Source organism: Callithrix jacchus, chromosome 3 (genome assembly GCF_049354715.1).
Source record: "Callithrix jacchus isolate 240 chromosome 3, calJac240_pri, whole genome shotgun sequence".
NCBI lineage: Eukaryota > Metazoa > Chordata > Mammalia > Primates > Cebidae > Callithrix > Callithrix jacchus.
Genome location: NC_133504.1, coordinates 91,458,318 through 91,478,818, shown reverse-complemented (window position 1 = coordinate 91,478,818; position 20,501 = coordinate 91,458,318). Strand labels below are relative to the sequence as shown.

At 37.8% G+C, this 20,501-nt stretch overlaps 1 protein-coding gene across 6 annotated transcripts in view; it reads left to right on the top strand.

Annotated features, from left to right (window-relative positions):
* Positions 1-11,713, top strand: part of NPNT (nephronectin) — a 78,626-nt gene extending 66,913 nt beyond the window's left edge. For all 6 annotated transcript variants that reach the window (XM_035293191.3, XM_008992889.5, XM_008992888.5 and 3 more), the window contains 2 exons: positions 6,975-7,231; positions 8,900-11,713. In XM_035293191.3, coding sequence (XP_035149082.1) covers positions 6,975-7,231; positions 8,900-8,995 — 353 coding nt within the window. In that variant the 3' untranslated portion in view covers positions 8,996-11,713. The remainder of the gene's footprint in view (positions 1-6,974; positions 7,232-8,899) is intronic.
* Positions 11,714-20,501: the final 8,788 nt, after the last annotated feature.

Genomic DNA, 20,501 nt, shown 5'->3' with positions numbered 1-20,501 from the left:
CTCTGAGCAGGACAGTGTTATCATTAATGTCACAGATTCTGTGAATAAGAGAGAAACCAACATATATATGTGTGCCTATGTATGTGTGTGTGTGTGTGTGTGTGTGTATGGGTACGTATATATATATATATATATATATGTATATAATACCTATGACAGTCCTAGCTCATTTATTGTCTCATCAATTTTATTTAATTGTAGCAATTAAAATACATTTATTTAGTTGTAGCAATTAAAATAAATTTATTTAATTGCTACAGGGTTGTAGCAATTTACACTCCTACCAACAGTATTTGGAAAACATCCCCAACAGAAATTATGAAAGTATTTTTTTAAATCTCTACCAATCTTATAGGTGAAAAGGGGTCTCTTTTAATTTTAGTTTGCATTTCTTTTATTGTGAAAAGTTGATCATGTTTTATCATTTTATTCACTCTGAGAAGCAAGTAATAATGTCTATATTATTGACACCCAGAGAAGTCACCTGTGTCCTAAGGCCACAGAGCTAGAGAGCAGTAGAATTAAGTCCAAAGCTCTCTGTACTACTTACGCAGGCTCCTAGGTAGGCAGTTCAATACCTGGAATGTCCACAGCATTATTGTGTTTTTTACTGTCTCACAAGCTGGCCTCAGTAGGTGTGCATGTGGTAGTGTGCATGATCTGATTAGTAGATCACAGACCTGTAGATTAGACTGACTGACCACTGACCTGGAGTAGTTTGCTACAGAAGGAGAGATCTTTGGCAGTCATGTGTGATAGAATGGTGAATAATATTTATGGTCATAATGAATGTTTCTTTCAAGAAAGATACATTGGGGAGAGTAAATCATGTTAAACTCAGGAGAATTCACTGCACTTCTATGTAAACAATATATGTAAAATACTTGATTTTTATAATTTAAATGCTGTATTTTAGAACCACATTAGTGCTTTTCAAGATTTTTTAATTTTTCATCATATTTGTAAATGTTTAAATTTGTTGTGACCCAAATTTCCCTTTCTCTGTGGTGGAAAAATGAGAAGAGGGTTAGAAATTAGAATGGTAGAGAAAGAAATTTGAAATCATTATTTGACTGTGTTAGTACAGAATAAATTGAAAGGAAAAAGTGGTTGCTGGAGTGATTGGATAACTCCTGATGATTGGCTACGGTTTTCTAGAACTGGAGGCTACTTTTCTAGAACTGGTTGAAGTTTTTACCAAGAACTTAGATAAATAGAACACTGAACTTAGTATTGAAAACAAACTGACCAAACTATGATTGACTCAAACCTGGAGAGGAAGAGACTGTGTTTTCTGACACAACCAGCATTCGAAAGATTAGATTACTGGGTCACAATTAAGAGGGTGAGATATAATGGGGTTAAGACTAAGCCATGGCTGATAGTCTAGAAACCAGTCACACAGCTGAATGATATGTCATATATCACTAAGTGTAGAAGACTTCAGAGTTTTAGTATGTAATGAAGTCAATCTAAGTGAACCTTGTGATGTTGTTGCCAAAAATATGGACGATTTCTATAGAAATATGGTATTTTTCCAGAATGAAAAATCCACTTTGGTTAAGTGGTGAATCCACTTTTGAGAATTACTTTTTTTCTAATATGAGAATAATATAGTTAATTGTCACTTAGAAGAGGATGACCTGCTTGGAAAGGTATCTCAAAGCTTGTGAAAAACAGATTAAGGAACCCTAACGTTTATCCTGGAGAAGAAATGATGCAGCAGCGTTGCTTTTCAAATGATTGATTAGGGTTAGAGTTGTTCTCTGTGACCAGAAAGGGAAGAGAAGTAGTACTGATGGATAAAAGATACAGGGAGATTCATTTTGGTTCACTCTCATCTAAAAAGACCACAGGGTGACGTGGAAGGAGTGAGTTTTCTGTTGGTGGAAGCATCTGACTGGGTGACATATGGCAAGATATTATTAAAAGATTTTGAGCATTAGGTAAGAGTTGGATTGGAAAATCTTTAAACCAGCTCTGACAGCCTGATTCAGAATGGAATGTGGAAATAGTCCCAAGAAACTCAGTGAGTGGGGTGCTAGCTTGGAAAGAAGGATGGGAAGACCAAAAGATGGCAGAGAGTTGGAAGGTAGGTGTGCATATGTGAGGATGGAATTGCAGAATATATTTTTAGAATATACTGGGAGAATTATAACCATATCCTGATGGGAAAATACTAATAAAGCTTACCTTTTCATGGCTTTTTCTAGAAAAATCCAGAGTGTGTGTGTGTGCACGTGTGCGTGCATGTGCGTGTGTGTGTGTGCACACGTGTGTGTGACATGTGAAGGCCAGAGTAGAACATAAAAAAATCGGCTGGGTGCAGTGGCTCACGCCTGTTATCCCAGCACTTTGGGAGGCCAAGGCAAGCAGATCACCTGAGGTCAGGAGTTCAAGACCAGCCTGGCCAACATAGTGAAATCTGTCTCTACTTAAATTACAAGAGTTAGCCAGGCATGGTGGCAGGCACCTGTAGTCCCAGCTACTCAGGAGACTGAAGCGGGAGAATTGCTTGAACCTGGGAGGCAGAGGTTGCAGTGAGCCAACACTGTGCCACTCTACTCCAGCCTGAGTGACAGAGCAACACTCCATCCAAAAAAAAAAAATTAACTAATAATTTCTGTGTATTATTCTAATTACCAAGCTAATTGTTTACCTATTTCTATCTAGATTGAACCACTTATAATATATGTTTGGATATCCAATTATGGATGATTTTAATGGTGTGCAGTTCTAATCTAAGATCCAGATTTGTAAATATTCTTATATGTTAATATTTCTAAGAAAATTCTCAATTAAAACTCACAACCTTAAGAAACAGCTGCAAAATAAGTGCATTTGCTAACTGCTCTTCATGGTGCTATTAGGTTTTATCACATTCAGTCACAGTGAGATGTGAAATTAACAATGCCTCTAAGAAATGGAAAATTGTGCTGCTGACAGACATGGTGATATGCCGTAGGTATGTAGCTGTGGCCCTGGGGACACACCCTTCTTCTGTGTGTGTCAAAGCTAGACCTAAGGCCCTTTTCCTGGAACCTTGATCTCTGGAGAATAAGGCTTAAGGGCAACTGACTCAACAGTCTGTCCGCCACTGATAGCTACAAGGAATTTGCTTGAATATAGATCAAGTATGCCAGCATGTACATACAAGTATGTCTATTGCAACATTAAAACATTATTTTAAAATACACATACATGGAAAATAAATCAATATAAGTGAAAGCTTTCTGCCATCCCTGACTCCCATTCACCACCTGGCCAGATGGAGCCAGTTTCTTGATTGTGTTCCCAGAGACATATTTTTGGACACAATGGCATTTTCTTCTGTGCCTTGCCTTGGTCACTTATTGATATTATCTTAAGGGTTAACAGGAAGAACACAGACTTTGAAGTCAGAATACCTGGTCTGGAACCCAACACCACCACATACTGGCTTTGACCTTGAGCGAGTTACTTATAATCAGTACTATCTATTAAACATATGTAAGGCATTTCAAGCAGTGCCTCACCCAGAGTTACCACTAAAATAGTATTAGCCGTTGTGGCTGAAGCCTGTCCTCTATCAGTACATACAGAACACCATTTTTATTTATGACTAGCTGTTATTCCATTACTCATCTCATGTATCACAGTGTATTTAACCAGCCCACCACAGAGGAATATAAGTTGTTTCGAGATTTTAGGTAGTTCAGACAATAGTGCAGTGAATAAGCCTGTACATTCATTATTTAATATATGTTAGACTATAGCTATAAATTCCTAAATGTGGAATGGCTATGACAAAAGAGAATTTGTATTTTGAATTTTGATAGATTTTACTAAATTGACCTTTATAAAGATTGTAGCAATTTATACTTCTGCCTACAGTGTTTGAAAACCATCCCCAACAGATATTATTAAAGTATTTTCAAAATCTTTGCTGATCCTATAGGTTAAAAGTGATCTCTTTTAATTTTACTTTTCATTTCTTTTATTGTGAAAAGTTGATCATGTTTTCATATATTTGTCATTTTTTTCTGTGGTGTTCTTTTTCTTTAGTACTTTTACTGATTTATTTTTAATTTTACATTGCATTTCTTTTATTGTAAAAAGTTTACCGTGTTTTCATATATTTGTCATTTTTCTGTGATGTTATTTTTCTTTAGCATTTTTATTGATTTATGCAAATTTTCTTTATAAAAAGAAAAATTATCCTTTTTTAAATGTGTTGCAAATATTTTAAAACATTTTTGTCTTTCTATTTGATTACATTTTTTAATCTTAACATGAAAATTGGGAAACTTAAATGTTCTTCAGTAAGAAATTGGCTAAATGGTTATTGACATACTTGCAGCAGGGCAAAGTGTATTTGCTACCATAGAAAAATGGTTATACAAAAAGCAAGTTACAATATTGCAAATACAGTATTTCTTTTTTTTAAGTTCATATTCATGTGCATTTGTGTGTATGTATTACATAAGAAAAGTTCAGAAGTGAAAACCTTGAAAAATATCTCTAGATTTTGTAAACTGAAAATTTAAAGGCACCAACCAGTACAGAATTAAAAATAAGTAAACTAACATTTTATAACCCAACTTTCCGGTCAAGTTTTGCAGCATCTATTTTTTACCCTTCCTCCCCAACATTCTTTGAGACGGAGTTTCGCTCTTGTTACCCGGGCTGGAGTGCAATGGTGCGATCTCGGCTCACTGCAACCTCCGCCTCCTGGATTCAGGCAATTCTCCTGCCTCAGCCTCCCAAGTAGCTGGGATTACAGGCATGCGCCACCATGCCCAGCTAATTTTTTGTATCTTTAGTAGAGACAGGGTTTCACCATTTTGACCAGGATGGTCTGGATCTCTTGACCTCGTGATCCACCCGCCTCAGCCTCCCAAAGTGCTGGGATTACAGGCTTGAGCCACCGCGCCTGGCCCTCCCCAACATTCTTTAGCTGTTGTGATGCTTTAAACTGAATGAATACTTAATGTAACTTTATGTTTATAGCCAGAATTCTGAAATCCGAAGTGAAAATTTTAATAGGTAACTTGCCTCACACTGGATCCATTTTTCCCTTAATGTTTCAACTCGTATCATTTCCTTTATTACAAAGGGAACAAATTCTTCATGCCAGAAAAAGAAAAACAAAAATAAAAACCACACACACACACAAACAAAACCTGGTACCCCTAGAGTAGCTCTATAGAAGAAGGACAATTGTAACCTCATTTATCATGTTTTAAATTTTAGAGTTTTAAATACATATGCAAAAGGATTATTTGAATCTTATTTTAGAATGCCTTGGTTTTTTACATTGCCTTGTTTGCAGGTAGCATCTGGCAGAGTGGTGTTAGTGTACATTCCATAGGGACTTAATCCTTGTTTTCTCAAAACTTGCAGGTTAGCTGTAATAATCTTATATCTGAGTCTTAACCAGAATACCTGTGATGATTCAAAAGCTGACTTTCAGTGAGATGTTTAAAATCCATGTAAATATTTTGGTCCAAAATATTGTTTGGATTAGTTTGTGGAGGAAGGGGGTGAGGGAGGTGGGAGAAAGATTCTTAAGACGTTATGTATTCTTAGTGATTCAAGTACGTGAATCAAGGATCTATTTCCCTGCAGTTTTGTACTGTATCCCTGGAACATCTTCATTTATTCAAACATCCTTAAACCCCTACTACCTGCCAGCAGGGTAACACAGAGGTTTGGGGAATCTTTGGTTCAGACTTCAAGTTGTTCACAACCTGCTGGGGAGCACTTAGCCCAGAGGCTGGCACATAGTAAGTGCATAGGAATCACCTGTGACCTGTAGCGCTCAGAGGGGACTTGGTAGAGAAGAAGACACTGGAATAAAAAGATATCCCAGATTTTATCATGTCTTATATAAATGAAGCATAAGAAAGAGATAGTTTAACTGAAAACTAAATGGGATTTCTAGCAACATAGATACACGTGTTCAACATTCCAACCATTCTTCTATGGAAAAACCCGTGTTGAAACATACAGTGTGTTTTTCAGTTGGCTGAGATAAAACAGCCTGAGGGAATGTCATTTGTACCTGGATCCAGTTTCAAAATACTACTTGCAACTTTCTTGAGAAGCAGCACCCCCTACTTTACTGCTACTTAACCATTTTTTAAAATGCAGTTTCCTTAACAGAAACTGAGGGAAGAGAACTCTGTAGCCCTAGGGATGTGAGAACATCATTAAAGTGGTGTATCTAAAGTGAAAGTTTTTATTAATATTTGTGTTCATGTATATATATATATATATATATAATAGAACTTATTTATAGAATAGATATGATATAGATTTGTCTTACTATAAAAATGTTTTAAGTAAAATAAAGTTGATGCTCCAGGAAGATATGGAGGGTTTCCTGAATACCGCCGTATCTTTCTGGTGTTAGGTTTACACCAGCGTGAGCAGCACAGCCAACTCTGGTTTGTTTGTTTGTTTTTAAAAAACCTCTATATTTGGAGATTTATTTTTAAAGTCAGGGGAGGAGAAAATAAGCAGATATCGGGCCCTTTAAATCATCTGCTTTACTGTCCAGAGGTTAATTATCCACCAGAAAATTTTCCCTAGAAATTTAGAGTCAGTTTTACCAAACCACTAAGCCAGGTTGGCAAGGGGTGTCGGACAACATAATCACAAATTGGTGAGGGTCAGAAGGTGCTGAATGTGTTTATGTTGCTGCATGCCTGTATGTCTGATCATCCTCCAGTGGAAATATTGATAATGTTTGGATGACTAATTATAGTGTGTCAAGGGTGTTACTTCCACTCTCTATGAGCAAAGTAAGTGAATGTTTTCTGTAAACACATACCATAGAATTTAAGACAGGCATAGAAATAAGTCATATTTTTCTTCTTCAAAAATCTGGAATTCTTTACAAAGAAAACAAAAAAACTAAAACTCCTGTCCATGCTGCTTGTTCTAGAAAGGGATATTGGCATATACACACAGCCCTGCTTTTCCCATTCCAGGTGGACAATATCTGACAGTATCCACAGCCAAAGCCCCAGGGGGAAAAGCCGCACGCTTGGTGCTACCTCTCGGCCGCCTCATGCATTCAGGGGACCTGTGCCTGTCGTTCAGGCACAAGGTGACGGGGTTGCACTCTGGCACACTCCAGGTGTTTGTGAGAAAACACGGTGCCCACGGAGCAGCCCTGTGGGGAAGAAATGGTGGCCATGGCTGGAGGCAAACACAGATCACCTTGCGAGGGGCTGACGTCAAGAGCGTAAGTAGATCTACAAAGGTGGCAGAACCTGGGACGTTTTCCTTTCATAGGAAAACTCTGGGATCTGAATTTGAAGAAGCCTTGCTCTGTAATTTGGGCTCAAACAAAGGTTTGGGGTTTTCTCTGGGCCTGATGACTCCATTCAGTGCCTCTTTCTGAAACCCCTTTCTGCTTCTTCATTCTTCTTCATTGCAACCTGTGATCACCACCTCTCCCCAACCCTGGTAATGACCCAGTATTTTTTTTTGATGAAAAAAAAAATCTGGGAAAGAAAAGTTTTTTTTAATTTTTTTTATTTTTCTTTAAACCCAAAATGGCATAGCAGTCACTTTTGGTTAGTTACGTTGTAAATATCTTTGCTTCTATACTTTTTATTTATTATTTTTAATTGCATTTTAGGTTTTGGGGTACATGTGAAGAACATGCAAGATTGTTGCATAGATACACACATGGCAGCATGATTTGCTGCCTTCCTTCCCTTCACCTATATCTGGCATTTAAAAAAACAAGGTTTTTTTAAAAAAGTTGATTAACAGAAGCTTCAAAGGGTGGGGTGGTGACCTTAATTGTTCCTACTTTTCCTTTTAATTTCTTATACTTCAAACTTTTACTATCATAAATTACCCAGGAGATGGTTCTTTTTTTTTTTTTTGAAATTTTTTTTCAAGTTCAACTTCTTTTCTTTGTTTCAGAGATCAAGCAGCCTAGGGTGGGAACTCAGAACTACAATTGGAAAGCCCTATTCTATTCAGGACAGGATGTGGGCAGTACTTTGATGGAATATATAAATTTGATCTTAAGTAATCAAGTCATAGGTCACAAGAAAATGGGCTATGGTATCCCAACAAAATAACAAAGGCATTTGGGAAAATGTCATCTTGATGCTGGTGCTTATGAAACTTGCTGTTGGGAGATACCTATGCCTATATATATAGGTATAGTTTGTAAGAAACTATTTTAGAAAGAAAAGATAGATTCCATTAATACAGTTTTTATCAGAGTGCTTGGATTTTGTTTAATTCTTATATATTTTTTCTTAAAACTTTTCTCAATATTTATATTGTTCAGAGAAATAAAACAAGATAATTATTTTAAATCAGCACTCAGGTTTTCTCTTGTTTTATAAGGAGCAAGAATACACTATAGAAAATACAATTAAGAATAATGAAAGGTTTTGGTTTTTACATAGGTAAAACAACAATGTGATTGGATTATGGTGTTAGACTCTATTTCATTTTCAGCAAAAATGCTATGTTAACCAAAAGGGAACTAAGAAATATCTAAGATAGGCTGCGTGATTATGATCTTTCAATTCTTTGGCTCCTGATATCTGTTCCTTTATATTCCATCACACTCTTCTTCTAACTTTGGTAATCCTTGACGAAAGTGTCCACTTTATAAACAATTCTAAATTGAATTGGTCTACAGCTTAGAATGGCTTTTTAAAGAGTGATTGATTCTGATTAATGTGGTCTGATGAACAGTTTGATGATTTCGGTTTCTAGTGAAAGACAAGATTCAGTGATACTGGCAACTATATTCTGGTTTTTCCTCCAGCAAAATAAGTTTAAAATTGGTTTGGGGGAAGTTTGCCTTTATTTTTGCTTAATAAGCAGGCATTAGAAAGGGGCAGAGGAGGCTTGACTAGTATGTGCATTCTCTCCCTAGGTCATCTTCAAAGGTGAAAAAAGGCGTGGTCACACTGGGGAGATTGGATTGGATGATGTGAGCTTGAAAAAAGGCCACTGCTCTGAAGAACCCTAACAACTCCAGAACTAGCAATGAACTCCTGTGTCACTCCCTCCTCTTTTTCCAATTCTCATCTTCTCTCCTCTTCTCCCTTTTATCAGGCCTAGGAGAAGAGTGGGTCAGTGGGTCAGGAGGAAGTCTATTTGGGTCAGGAGGGAAGACCCAGGTTTTGCTGGCCTGCTATTGTGCAATCCCAATGAACAGTGACACCCTCCTTGAAATACAGGTGCATCTGTAGACACACCCAAGCTATCTGTGGGTGTTGCCTTCCATCCTGTGTCTCTTTCAAGGAGGCCTTCAGCATGTGTGACCCATACCATCCTCCATCCTGATTATGAGGTGCTCCTTGTAGCAAATTGTGGGAGTGAGTTACAGGAGCAGTTTTCAAAAGAAATCTTTGCAAATGGCCATGATGTTATCTGTTTGGTGCTGTACCATGAGTAGTATTGACTTCCTTTGAGATATGATGTACAATGTGCTTGTGAAATTGACTTACTCTCTTCACTTAAGTTAGTTCTGGCCTGACCTGAACTCTGACTTTTACTGCCATTCACTTTATAAAGGGTGTGTAACATATGAAGATACATTTATTTTTATCTGTTTTTTTCTTTTAAAGGCAATTATGTAGAGTGAGCACGTAATCCCTCCTTAGTAGTATTGTGTTTTGTGTAAATGTGCTATTGATACTAAGTATTTACGTGTTCCTAATATTTACAGACTCTAGTTGCAAGGTAAAGGGCAGCTTGTGATCTCAAGTTAAAAAATACATGGTGAAATGTCATCCAGTTCCATGACCTTATATTGGCAGCAACAGGAAATTGGCAGAAGTGTTGCGTTGTGGTAGTGGAGTGATGTTTTTTTTTAATGGCAAAGTTTGATCTTTGCAAAGAATGGGAAGCCTTTAGAAGACAAGAAACTGTGGTTAATATATAAAACTCTCACGGTTTCAGGTTACACTTTTAAACCACAGCTTTTATCATCATAACATAGCTCTCTCTGGTAATATGTACAAAGCTTTATAAATGTTTTGGTTGATTCAGAAAAAGGATCCCATTTATTAAAGCAGAGTGAGAAGAAGCATAGGAGAAATTCCATTGGAACAGATTTTCACACAACGTTTTAAATTGATGTAAGTTTAGGCAGTTGTAGTTCATAACTTATGTCGCTCATATGCTGTGTCAGGATGGGGAAGGAAGCAAGTCCCATGCTCAGAGGCATGGGATGTGTTGGAATGGGATTTATACACACTGGAGGAGCTGGATAAGTTGGAATTCTAAGCATGAATCCCCAACTGTATTTCCTCCCTGCATATTTTGCCTATATATTAAAAAAACAATGTAACCTTTAAAAGGCAACTTATTCCTGAGGGTTTTCTTCATTTCTGATTAAGTAATCAAAATATTTTCTGCTGTTTTTGCCAGGAATCACAAAGATGATTAAAGGGTTGGAAAAAAAGATCTATGATGAAAAATTAAAGAAACTGGGATTATTCAGCCTGGAGACAAGAAGACTGAGGGGCAAACCATTGATGGTTTTCCAGTATATGAAGGGTTGGCACAGAGAGGATGGTTACCAGCTGTTCTCCATATGCACTAAGAATAGAACAAGAGGAAACAGGCTTAGACTAGAGTATGAGGGAGCATTTCTTGGCAGGGGCCGTTGTTAAATTAGAATACTTCATAAAAAAAGAAGTGTGAAAACCTCAGTATCTCTTTCTCTGTTTCTCTCTGTTTCTCCTTTTAAAAAAAATTAGATAAAAATTTATCTATTTAAGATGGTTACAGATGTTCTTACCCCAAGATAAAGTAACAAATTATAGAATCTTCCCCAAAGATGTTTTGATCCTACTAGTAGTAGGCAATGAAAATCTTTAGAAGTCAGTAATTTGGACAAGGCTTAATTTAGGCATTTCTCTCTTGACCTCCTAATGGAGAGGGGTCAAAAGGGGAAGGACCCACCAAATGCTGAGCTCACTGAAATATCTCTACTTTATGGCAATCCTAGCAGTATTAAAGAAAAAAGAAAACTATTTATTCCAAATGAGAGTATAATGGACGAATATTTTAGTATCTCAGTAGTGTCGTAGTGTGGTGGTGATTTTAAATGTTTCTTTGTGGTAAGGTATAAACCTTTCTCTTGTTCAATGGATGATGTTTCAGACTTTCTTTTTAAGAGATCCTTCAACAAACACAGTTCAGAGGGATTTTCATCTGGTGCACCCTCTCTGCTTTGTGTGTGACGAGTTAGGTTGGCTGCTGAGAAAGAGTGCCCTGCCCTACACCAGCAGACCTTTCCTTCACCTCATCAGTATGATTCAAGTTCTCTTATCAACTGGACTCTCCCAGGTTCCACAGAACAGTAATATATTTTGAACACTAGGTACAATAGAAGGTCTCTTGTCATTTAATCTGGTAAAGGCAGGGCTGGAGGGGTAATAAAAATCATTTAGCCTTTGAGTAATGGCAGAAAATATGGCCTTAGATTCATTTTTAATGATTCATTTCCTTTATGGCCATATGACTGCACAAGCTGAAGATGAAAGGGGAAAATAAATGAAAATTTTACTTTTCAGTTCCAATGATACATTGCACTAAACTGATGGAAGAAGTTATCCGAAGTACTGTATAACATCTTGTTTATTATTTAATGTTTTCTAAAGTAAAAAATGTTAGTGGTTTTCCAAATGGCCAAATTAAAGCAATTCTTTGTAAATAAAAACACTTAGTAATATCAGTTGTCTATTCTTGTTTTTTGAGTATTTTTTTAATCGACTTGGAAAAAAGTATTGAGGTAGTTAAATGATGTTTCATAGAATCCCTTCTACTGTTTGGATGGTGGGAACAAAAACATTGCCTGCAGTATTACACTTTCTAGGTTATAAAACATGAGACACCTTTTTTTTTTTATTAGCATGAACAGGGAAAGAGAGATCAGAAGATCACTATAACCCATGTCGTGCCTTAGTAAATTGCTTTAGTTACGGTTTCTTATTATTTCATTGTAAACATTTGCTTTAAACTTTTTTTTTTTTTTTTTTGAGACAGGGTCTCACTCTGTCTCCCAGGTTGCAGTGCAGTTGTGCGATCATAGTCACTGCAGCCTCAAACTCCTGGGCTCAAGCAATACTCTGGCCTCACCCTCTCAGAGTATTGGACTGGGACTACAGGTTCACACCAACCTCGCTAATCTTTTACGTTTAAAATTTTTAATAGAGACAAGGCCTTGTTATGTTGCCCAGTCTGGCCTCCAGCTCCCAGCTTCAAGCTATCCTCCTGCCTCACCTTCCCAAAGTGCTTGGGATTCCAGGTGTGAGCTACTGTGCCCAGCAGCTTTCAGTTCTATTATGGAAAGGCAAATTAAGCTGTAAGTAAATATACAAATATGTGAACTGTAAGTGAAAAATCTTTTTTGCTAGTAATTCTGTTAACTTATAACACTTTACTCATACTCTAATAACCCTTCCTGATGGAGAAAACTACTAAGAAAATTTTTTTAATTATACAAGAATAAAAATTAGTTCTCATAAAGAGTTGTAGGGAATATACTCAATAGTTTCTGTCTTTCCAATATGCAGAGAACTTTTAGCTGGGGACATCAAATCTAGGATAAATACATTATTCAAGCAAAAAAGGGAAAAACCTTTCTTAGAGATCCTAATCATCCCTCAGAGATCTGAGAAAGTTCAGGTTTTCAGAATATGTTAATTAAGAAGTTAAACCTCTTCTGAAACCCATTTGAGCTTGTGGGTTGGAAGGAGCAGATCATGGTGAGATTTCAGGGTGGGGTTCATTGATTTTCAAACACTGATGTGTAAGAGGGGAGAGGGGGGCTCTAAGGCCTGACAGTGAGAGATTTCCCCTTTTAGTGTTTTAATCTTGAGAGGGAGGTGGACATTTATCAAAGTCCTATAAATTAATGCAAAATTACTATTCTGAATAAATATGTGGTGTCTCGAAGGTTCTGAAAGCATGGTGGATTTCAAGACCCTCACCTACTGCTTTTCATTTTAATGTGCATGGGAAGCACCTGGAATCTTGTTAAAATTCAGCTTTTGATTCAATAGATCTGGTGTGGGGCTTGAGATGCTGCTGCATTTCTAACCAGTTTCCAGGTGATGCCTATGCTGCTTGTCCTGGTTCCACAGTTTGAATGACAAGGCCTTAATGATAGTGTACAGAGGGGGCTTAGGGCCTTTCTCTTAACATTCACAGCTGGAAGGCCTGAAGGCCCATGGTTTCAAGATCTAGATTTGTAAAAATTTACAAAGTCTCAGTGTATTTTTTTATTTGAAAAAACTTCTTTTCTGAACATGGAATAAACTTGCCCACCTGGTGCAGTACATTGCTTTGTAAAACAAATGGCAGGGCCTTCGCAATAAGGAAGTTATAATTGGGGACCCTTCAATATAAGCGAGGCAGTGATCCAGGAAGTGTATATTTTAAAAGATAAAGGGACATTCATGAATTGGAGAGAACTGCTTTTCAGGACTCCAGGACTCAGAAACTTGAAAGCAATCTGAAGTTCCAGTAAAGGTGAGTTCTAATTTGAATTTTCTGGGGTTAATTCATTAAACGCTAAAAACAGTCCTCAATCATAACCTGATCATGTAATTTCGAGGAGTATACCTGACTGACTCTGGAGGCTCTGTTCTGTTGTTTCATGCATATCTTCATTCTCTAGACCAAGCCCCACTCTGGTGTTCGGGATCTGCTTGCAGACACTCCTGATTTGTGGGGTCATCCAAAGCAATTGTTCCCAACTGCAGGCAGTTTTGACCCTTGGGGACATTTGGTAATGTATAGACACATTTTTGGTTGTCACAATGGGGGCTGCTATTGGTATCTAGTGTTTAGATATGTTGTCAAACATAAAGCACAGGACGGCTCCACCCAACAAAGAATAATCTGGCCTAGAATGATAATACTGTGATCGAAATCACTGATTTCCCAAGAGTGGTCCCTAAACTAGCCGCATCATTACTGGAAACATGTTAGAAATGCAAATTCTTGGCCTCCATGTCCATCCAACAGCATCTTGAGGTGGAGCTCCCACCATCTGTGTATAACAAGCTCTCCAGGTGACTTTGATGTGCTTTAGTTTAAGATTCTTTCCTTATTAATGTTTTCTGTTTTTCATCTATCTAGAGTGACTTACATAAGACCAGTTTTCCAGTGCCTTGCTACCACTGCTATCTCCCTAATTCTGAACTTTAACATCACTGTTCTACCAAAATTGCTCTTTTGAAGGCTGCTCATCAACTTGAATAATCGTTTCTAAGTTCCATGTTTAATCCACATGTATCATTACATAAGCAGCATTTGGCAGCGATGAGCAGATCTGATATTCCTTGAAATCCTCATCTCCCTTGGCTTCCTTGAGCCACATTCCCATATTTCCAACTGTTTACTGGAAAGGTTGAAAGAGATGCCATAAAGGATCTCCAAGCAGTATTAATTACAGTTGATTGTTAATCTACCATCCTCTTTCTCCCTGAAGCCTACTCATCCTTACTAATTCCCTCCTCTGAGTAAAAGCAGTAACATCAATTTCATTAATCTTTGAAATTTGTCACTGGTTTTCTTTTGTTTTTATTTCTTCAAATCATTGACAAATTCTAACAGTTCTACTCTGAAATAGCTCTCCCCCAGCCCACCAACCAAAAATGCAGAAGTATCAGATAATTTTTTTTCTTTTTGAGACAGAGTCTTGCTCTGTCACCACACTGGAGTGCAGTGGCATGATCTCGGCTCACTGCAACCTCAGCATCCCAGGTTGAAGTGGTTCCCCTGCTCAACCTCCTGAGTAGCTGGGACTACAGGCACATGCCACCATGCCCGGCTAAATTTTTAATATTTCAGTAGAGATGGGGTTTCACCATGTTGGCCAGGATGGTCTCAATACCCTGACCTTGTGATCTGCCTGCCTCAGACTCCCAAAGCGCTGGGATTACAGGTGTGAGCCACTGCTCCAAGCCAAATTTTTTAAATTTTAAAGTTAAGAGCATGGAATTTTCCCTGATAATTTAATTCACCAGGTGTTTTAAATGATTGGCCAATAGCACTGCTCTCTTGCAAGTTTCTTGCAGCATGATTCACGATAGCCAAGATATGGAATCAACCTAAATAATCACCACATGAATGGGTGAGGAAACTGTGGTATGTATACACAATAGAGTACTAAGCCACTTAAAAGAATGAAATCCTGTCATTCACGGTGACATGGTTGAGTCTGGTGGACTTATGTTAAACAAAATAGGCACAGATAAATATCACATGTTCTCACTAATGTGGAAACTAAAAAAAATGAACTCATGGAAGGAGAGAGTAGAAGAACTGTGTATATTAGAGGCTGGGAAATAGGAAGACCTTGGTTAACAGATAATAATTAGAATTAGATAGAAAGAATGGGTTCTGGTATCCTATAGCACCACAGGGTGAATATAGTTAATAATTTATTGTGTATGTTCAAAAAGCTAGAGGAGAGGATTTCGAATGTTCCTAACACAAAGAAATATGAAATGCTTGATGAAATGGCTATGACTCTCCTGATTTGATCATTCCATGTTGCATACATGTATCGAAATATCACTCTGTACTCCATAATATGTATAATTATTATATGTCACCTAAAATTAATAGGGGAAAAATGGTACTGCTGCCTACCCTCTCATGAAGAAGTCTTATCTCTTTTGCATGCAGAAGCTATAGATCTAGCTCATCACTCTGCCTGTGGCCCAGGATGGCTTTGAATGCAGCCAACACTAAGTCATAAACTTTTTTCAACATGAGATTTTTTTGTGATTTTTTCTTTTTAGCTCATGAGCTATCATTAGTGTTAGTGTATTTTATGTGTGGCCTAAAACTTCTTTTTCTTCCAATGTGGCCCAGGGAAACCAAATGTCTATGTCATTGGACACCCCTGCCATAGACATAAAGCAGAAGTTTTGTATGTATTTTCATATGTATTTTTGTAAGTTCCTTCAAATCTATTATTAAATAATTTAAAAAAGAAAATTTGGTTATTATAGATTTGAACTCACCGTCAACTTATCTGAAGAGCAGACAAGTAGCAGAGAGCAGAAAACTTGACGTATTTAGTAATAAATTTTAAAATATCAATTTTCTCTTTTAAAGAAAGCAAGTGCACAGCCATGAGCCACACTTTTCAGCCTTAGCAGTCAGAATGTAGTCAGCGGATGAGCAGTGCAAGCACCACCTGGGAATCATGGGCCTACCTTAAGCCTAATGAACTAAAATCCACTTATAACAAGATTCTTAGGTGAGTCGCAGGCCCACTAAATTTTGCAAAGTACCACTTTAGAGAACAGTGTAAAACTTTTCTATTAAGCTTAGCTTTCTCTCACATAGGAACACCCATGAAATAAATCTGCCCAACTAAGGTAGATGGGCAGATGGCAACCCATGCTTTCGAGTGATGGGTTCTTCAAGGCTGATGCTGGAATCAGCAATTTCAACATCACTATGGGACTTGTTATAAATGCAGATTCTTAGGCCCATCTTAGACCTATGGAATCAAATTCTGCAGGTGAGGCCCAGCAGTCTGGGGTTTTCACTGCCCTTCAGTGAATCTGATGCACACCGAAGCCTAAGAACCACTGTCTTAATTATGGTAGTGCTGGATAGATAGGTACAGAAGCTCCCTGCCTCCTGCCTCCATATGGTTTAGTACCTACCAACACTAGCATGCAGGAGCCACCATCAGCACCTGAAGGTATGAGGTTCAACATGGTTGCAGGGCCAATACATTATTAAGAGATTTGAGTTGAGGATATTTCATTGGTAATCTGTAAAACATTTTTTATATACACAGAAAATGTGTAGCTTTCAAAGTGCTTTCCACAATATTTCATTTAACCCTCACTGCTATCCGAGGGTACAGATATGATTACCTCCCACAACAGATGAGGAAACTAAGTTTGAGAAGGATTAAGTGACTTGTGAAAGCCCATATTATTATTAAGGGCTAGTTTTGGAACCCACAAAGCACATTTGCGAAGAGATCTATCAGCAATTTGAAAGTTAAATAGAGAAGTTTCAAATGTAACTGAAAACTTCAAAATGTTTTCTACTTTTTGGAAAATACATTCAGATTAATGAAAAAAATCCCATGAAAAAGAAAATTCACAACTTCCACTTTAAAGGTTCAACAGTAACAACAAAAATAATATGTGTACAGATAGAGAGAAAGAGATAAAGCAAATCAGGCAAATTGTTAACATCTGGTGAATCTGGGTAAAAGATTTATGACTTTTCATTGCACAATATCTGCAACTTTTCTTTGAAAAGTAAAATCTACAACGCTTTCAACATTTATCTGTGTGCCCAAGTAGATTGGACTCTATACTTCTTCCTTATCATTATGTATGTCTTCAGGCCTTCTATGAAATAGCTTCTAAGGATGAAAGAACTTATTTATGCCTGCAGTGAGAGAAGGCAGGGAACAGACAAATGAGTGACAAGCAAGGTGCAATTGTAACTTCTTTCTTTTTGCAGTGAAGCTTATCATTTATGCTAATATTCTTCATTGGGGTAAACAGTTCACTGTCAAAGGGGCAATTCTTTGTTGCTATTTTTATTAATATGATTGTGTTCTGTTTAACCCCAGTCACAAGCCCAATCTCACACAGAGAAGTTCTAGAGATTTTTTGAGAATCTGGCTTTTTGCTTTGACCCTTGTGCTGTAATTTTCACTGTCGCCAGTAACCACACTCAGCTACATCTCAGCACATTCCGTAAACTCTTCCTTCTACTTATACACCACTTTTCTCAGGTTTCACAGCTCATGTTTCTTAAAGCCTTTCAATTAAATGCCGGATTGGGAAAAATAACTAGAAAGTCCGTTATTGAAGCAACTAGGGAAATTCAATTTAGATAATAGCATTTCTGTCAAAAAAGGAATGATTTGAACTCATTTAAAAGTGGGTTAGGGCATGATAAATGATTACATGCCCCCAACCCACTTGTAAGAAGTGATCCTGCCACACCGTGTTGTGTCTTCTTGATTTTTTCTATTCCTACGTGAACAGCAAAGACATTGTGATAAGAGTTACCAAAAGGAGACTGTTTTACAGTTGGCAAATACTTTTCCATTTAATATCTCATTTAACCTCATTTTCCTCATAGTGCTTGCATGTAAGTCCCTGATAGAACATGGAATATGAGGGTCATTGAGTTAATCAAATTTCCAAAGGTCACTTGAGTAGTAGGTATCATTGCTTGGATTCAACCCCTGGTCTGATTTCAAAGTTTTTCTGATCTATACAGAACAAGAGTGGCAAGTCATCAGAGCACTGCAGGGGTGTGGGGTAAGGTCAGGAACAGAAAAAGGCTTCAGAGTCTGAAACATAACCTGGTTGCACCCAGGGAACTCAGTGAACATCTTTGCCAATGTAATACATCCTTACTGTAAAATACTAAGAAAATTTTAAAAGAAGGAAAGGGAGGAGGAAGGGAAGACAGGAAAAGCAATTAAACCTCAATCTGGAAACAATCCTTGCTGACACTTTGGTATATATACTCTCCTTTTTTTTCCTTTATTTATACCTATCAAAACCTACATGTAAAGGCTTATAACTACAAGGTTTGATGAACAGCTTGTGATAGTGAATATGTCTCGTGAGATCTGATGGTTTTGTAAAGGGCAGTTCCTCCGCACACACCCTCTTGCCTGCCATCATGTAAGATGTGCCTTTGCTCCTTCTCTGTCTTCCACCATGATTGTGATGCCTCCCAAGTTCCATGTGGAACTGTGAGTCCATTAACCCTGTTTTTCTTTATAAATTACCCAGTCACAGGTCTGTCTTTACCAGCAGTGTGAGAACAGACTAATGCAAACTTGCTTCTACTACTTCATTTTAATGGCTGCGTAGTATTCTATTGAAAGGATTAACCATAAACACTAAACTGTTTCTCTGGGACTTTGGACTGCCTCTGTAGCCAGGCCTTTTAGGGATTCCAGAAGCCTAATTATGCTTCAGGAAATGATTCACAATCCATTTGCAATAACTGGCTCTTTCCTTTCCTCACTTGCTCCAGTGAACCATGGAAGCATTTCCTGGGGGCCTGGCATGTAGTGCAGGATGTTCGCTTCCCAGAAAAGCCACACCTGACTACGTGGTTGGCCTTTAGCAATAGAAATAGGGAAGAAATATTCCAATAGAAATCTTTCTAGATTCAAAAACATTTTATTAAAAAAAAAAACAAAAACAAAAACAGAAGAAAAATGGCAACAAAATTTGCCACATCCTCCCAGCTGCTCAGTGAGCCATTGGAAGGGGAAGAAGCAAAGTGCAGTCATGGAAGTTGCTGAGTTTGCTTCGTAGTTGAGCTCACTGTGCCATTCTTCTAAGTTTTGATAATTAAAGCATTGTAACATTGAGGCTAAAGTCAATGTTTAGATGCCTTTGTGGATAACTCAGCTTCATTCTGGAAGCTTACCACAGAAGGCAGAATACCCGTGAGCCAAACTGGAGATAGAAAATCTCCAACTTGAAGATTTTCTAAATCTCTAAAAAAGAGAATTCTTTATTAAAATGCCACTAGATCCAGAGCTTTCTGGTGATATGTGAAAACAAAATAAGCAAAATCAAAAGGCATTGCTTTAATCTGCTTGGAAATGTGTAGAGTTTTAGTCTTGACAGTGTTCAGCCAACAGAAGGATTTTTCAGCAGAGTTTCAAGTGGTTTGGAAGGGAGATTGTCCCCTTTTTGCGGGTCTCCTGGAGTGAGCTTTCCTTGTGCATTCTCTGTCCGTGACATATATCACCCTCCTCACTCTGGCTTTATGTCCTGCTGCTCTCCTAAGCACACATGTCTGGCTGGTGTCAAAGTTTAGTTGCTGTATGGAAACTGAGCTTAGGCATCTAATTCTTCCCTCAGTGAAGATTCTTTCCCACTGATTCAGCTTTAAGTGCTTCTAGAATAAACTTTAGCAGCCCTTTCTTTCTTTCTTTCTTTCTTTCTTTCTTTCTTTCTTTCTTTCTTTCTTTCTTTCTTTCTTTCTTTCTTCTTTCTTTCTTCTTTCTTTCTTCTTTCTTTCTTTCTTCTTTTCTTTCTTTCTCTCTCTCTCTGTCTCTCTCTCTCTCTCTCTCTCTCTCTTTCTTTCTTTCTTTCTTTCTTCTTTTTCTTTTCTGACAGCGTCTTCTGCTGTCATCCAGGCTGGAGTGTAGACTATGACTCACTGCAGCCTCACCCTCCTGGGCCCAAGCAATCCTCCCACCTCAACTTCCCAAGTATTTGGGACTATAGGTGCGTGCCACCACACCCCAACTAATTTTTGTATTTTTTGTAGAGATGGGGTTTTGACATGTAGCTCAGACTGGTCTCAAACTCCTGAGTTCATTCCGCCTCAGCCTCCCAAAGTGTTGGGATTGTGGGTGTGAGCACTGCACCACCCTGCCAAGCAGTCTTTCCTAATCAGTTGGACTAGCATTAAACACTGAGACCCATTAGCCATCCTAGGGCTGGAGTTCATACTTTGATGTACAAAACAATGCTTTACAT